This window comes from Vitis vinifera, chromosome 1 (genome assembly GCF_030704535.1).
Source record: "Vitis vinifera cultivar Pinot Noir 40024 chromosome 1, ASM3070453v1".
NCBI lineage: Eukaryota > Viridiplantae > Streptophyta > Magnoliopsida > Vitales > Vitaceae > Vitis > Vitis vinifera.
This window is the reverse complement of record NC_081805.1, coordinates 3,070,244-3,072,295: the sequence shown is the minus strand read 5'-3', so window position 1 is coordinate 3,072,295 and position 2,052 is coordinate 3,070,244. Positions and strand designations below refer to the sequence as shown.

The 2,052-nt window shown below is 35.5% G+C and overlaps 1 protein-coding gene across 1 annotated transcript; it reads left to right on the top strand.

The window, feature by feature from the left end:
- The first annotated feature begins 595 nt into the window (after positions 1-595).
- LOC100249140 (protein NEGATIVE REGULATOR OF RESISTANCE) lies at positions 596-1,475 on the top strand. Its single transcript, XM_003631175.4, has one exon. The coding sequence runs from the start codon at positions 877-879 to the stop codon at positions 1,186-1,188; it is 312 nt and encodes a 103-aa protein (XP_003631223.1). The 5' UTR covers positions 596-876; the 3' UTR covers positions 1,189-1,475.
- Positions 1,476-2,052: the final 577 nt, after the last annotated feature.

Sequence of the window (2,052 nt, the reverse complement as noted above, 5' to 3'; positions counted from 1 at the left end):
TATATAAGGCTAAAATGAATGAAAATTAAATTTTCAAAATTGATTTTTTAATGATTCTTTTAATCAAATACTTTTTTTTTTACCTATTTCCAAATATTATATTTACATCGTATTTAACAAAAAAGAATATAAGATTTAACAAAATGTGTCCATATTGTTTATAAGATAATATTTTTTATTATAATATTTAATATTTTAAAAAAGAAGTAAGTTTAAATATACTTATTAATGAAATTAATTGATTAAAAAGAATAATTCTCATATTTATGATTTTAATATTTTTAATGTTTTTTTTAAGAATATTTTTTTATATATAAATATCCTTAATAATTTAAAATATTTTTATATGGTACGGACAAAATTAATTTTATAAGAAAACAAGGAAAGTATCTTATTCCAAATATGACAAAAAAATAAAAGGTTAAAATTTTAAAATTAGATTTTCAACCTTTTAAGCAAATAATCCAATTAATTATTAGATTTATCGAAGAAAATCAATTTTTAACAAAATAGAAAAATAGCTAAGCGGCGGGAAATGGGGGTCACGTGAAAATGCAGATTGAACAAACTACTGAGTTTGAACTTTGAACAATTCAAAAAGCAGATGCATTCGGACGGGGATGGAATTGACCACAGAAAGAAAATATCATTCAAATAGGCAGCTTCATGTCCCAGACGTCACTCCATCGCCGCTGCCATGACGCGAGACTCTGAGTTCATCTGACATCATCTCTGGACCATCTTCCCAACCATAAAACACGCCTTCGCCCGAATCCACCCACAGCCCTCTCCAAAGGTCGCATCTCCACTTTTAAGTTTCAACACGCACGACTACCACGTCGACCTTGCTTAGAGTCATCTGTGTTCCCGGGGATTATGGAGTCGGGAAAGAGGAAACAACCGGAGGATGGCAACATTAACGTGACGACAGAGAAGGAGGTGACCGAGGAAGAGGTTGAGGAGTTCTTCGCTATACTCCGAAGGATACACGTTGCAGTAAAGTACTTCGAGAACAGTAACGGCCCAGGGATGGCAGCCAAAAGATGGAAGCCGTCGTTTGAAAGGGAAGATTTCCAGGTCGAAGCTAACGACGTTAAAATTGGAAAGAAGAAAAAGGAGGAGGGCGTGGAAGAGAACAAGGGTTTAGATCTTAACGTGGGTCCTGAAACGGAAGACAGTTCCGTTTAGACGATCAGGAACCAGTAGACACTCTAAACATGTACGGTAGTCACAGGAAGATGACCTTATGGGTTATGGTCCTTGAATATAGGATGTCTTCCATTATCGTGAGTTGATGTTAATCAGTTTTATCAGTAGTTTCTTTCTAGGACCTGACCCAATTCCGTCAGACTGAGAGCTGATCCAATTTCAATCCGATTTCTTCTAGGAACTCTATATTGTCAGCCATTGCGGCCTAACATGATTGTATTGTCCGTCATACTTTCAAAAAAGGTATAATATTTGGTCGCTATACACATCCTAATCACCAACTAACAACCAGAATATGTATTAAGATCATTTCATCTTACGATCAGTTGAACTGGGATTTTCCTGTTGCTGATCCATGGCCACAAAATAAGAACATACGTTGATCTTTGAAATCGAACGAATTTCAAGAATACTACTGTGATTTGACTTGTTACTGATTCATGGCCGCAAAATGGGGTTCCTTCACCATAGTACCGTTGGTGATTTTTGCGAAGTTCCAAAAAGAAGTGCGCTTTATACCATGGTATCTATTATCTATTGTATCGCCTTCAATTCAAAAGATTGTTATTCGTTTCTGAAATTCAACGGCTGTAGTTTAATCTTGCTGGTGAACAATTGTAAGGTTCTCACGGATTTGTTTAAGGACATTGTGAAGATCTGGGCTGTACTAATGTGAAGAATTGGAAGAAGGAATCACGCAATCCGATGGGATATGGCAACCACGTGCCAATACATGGAGTATTATTCTTTTTTTTAATTGTTTTAATTATTATAATGTGACGAGGCAGGCAAGTGAGGCTGCGGAAGGGAGGCACAAAGGTTTAATTATTTTTCTAATCATGT

Bases quoted from the DNA above. Each gene is read 5' to 3' on its own strand.
- LOC100249140 (XM_003631175.4), top strand. From the start codon at position 877: ATGGAGTCGGGAAAGAGGAAACAACCGGAGGATGGCAACATTAACGTG.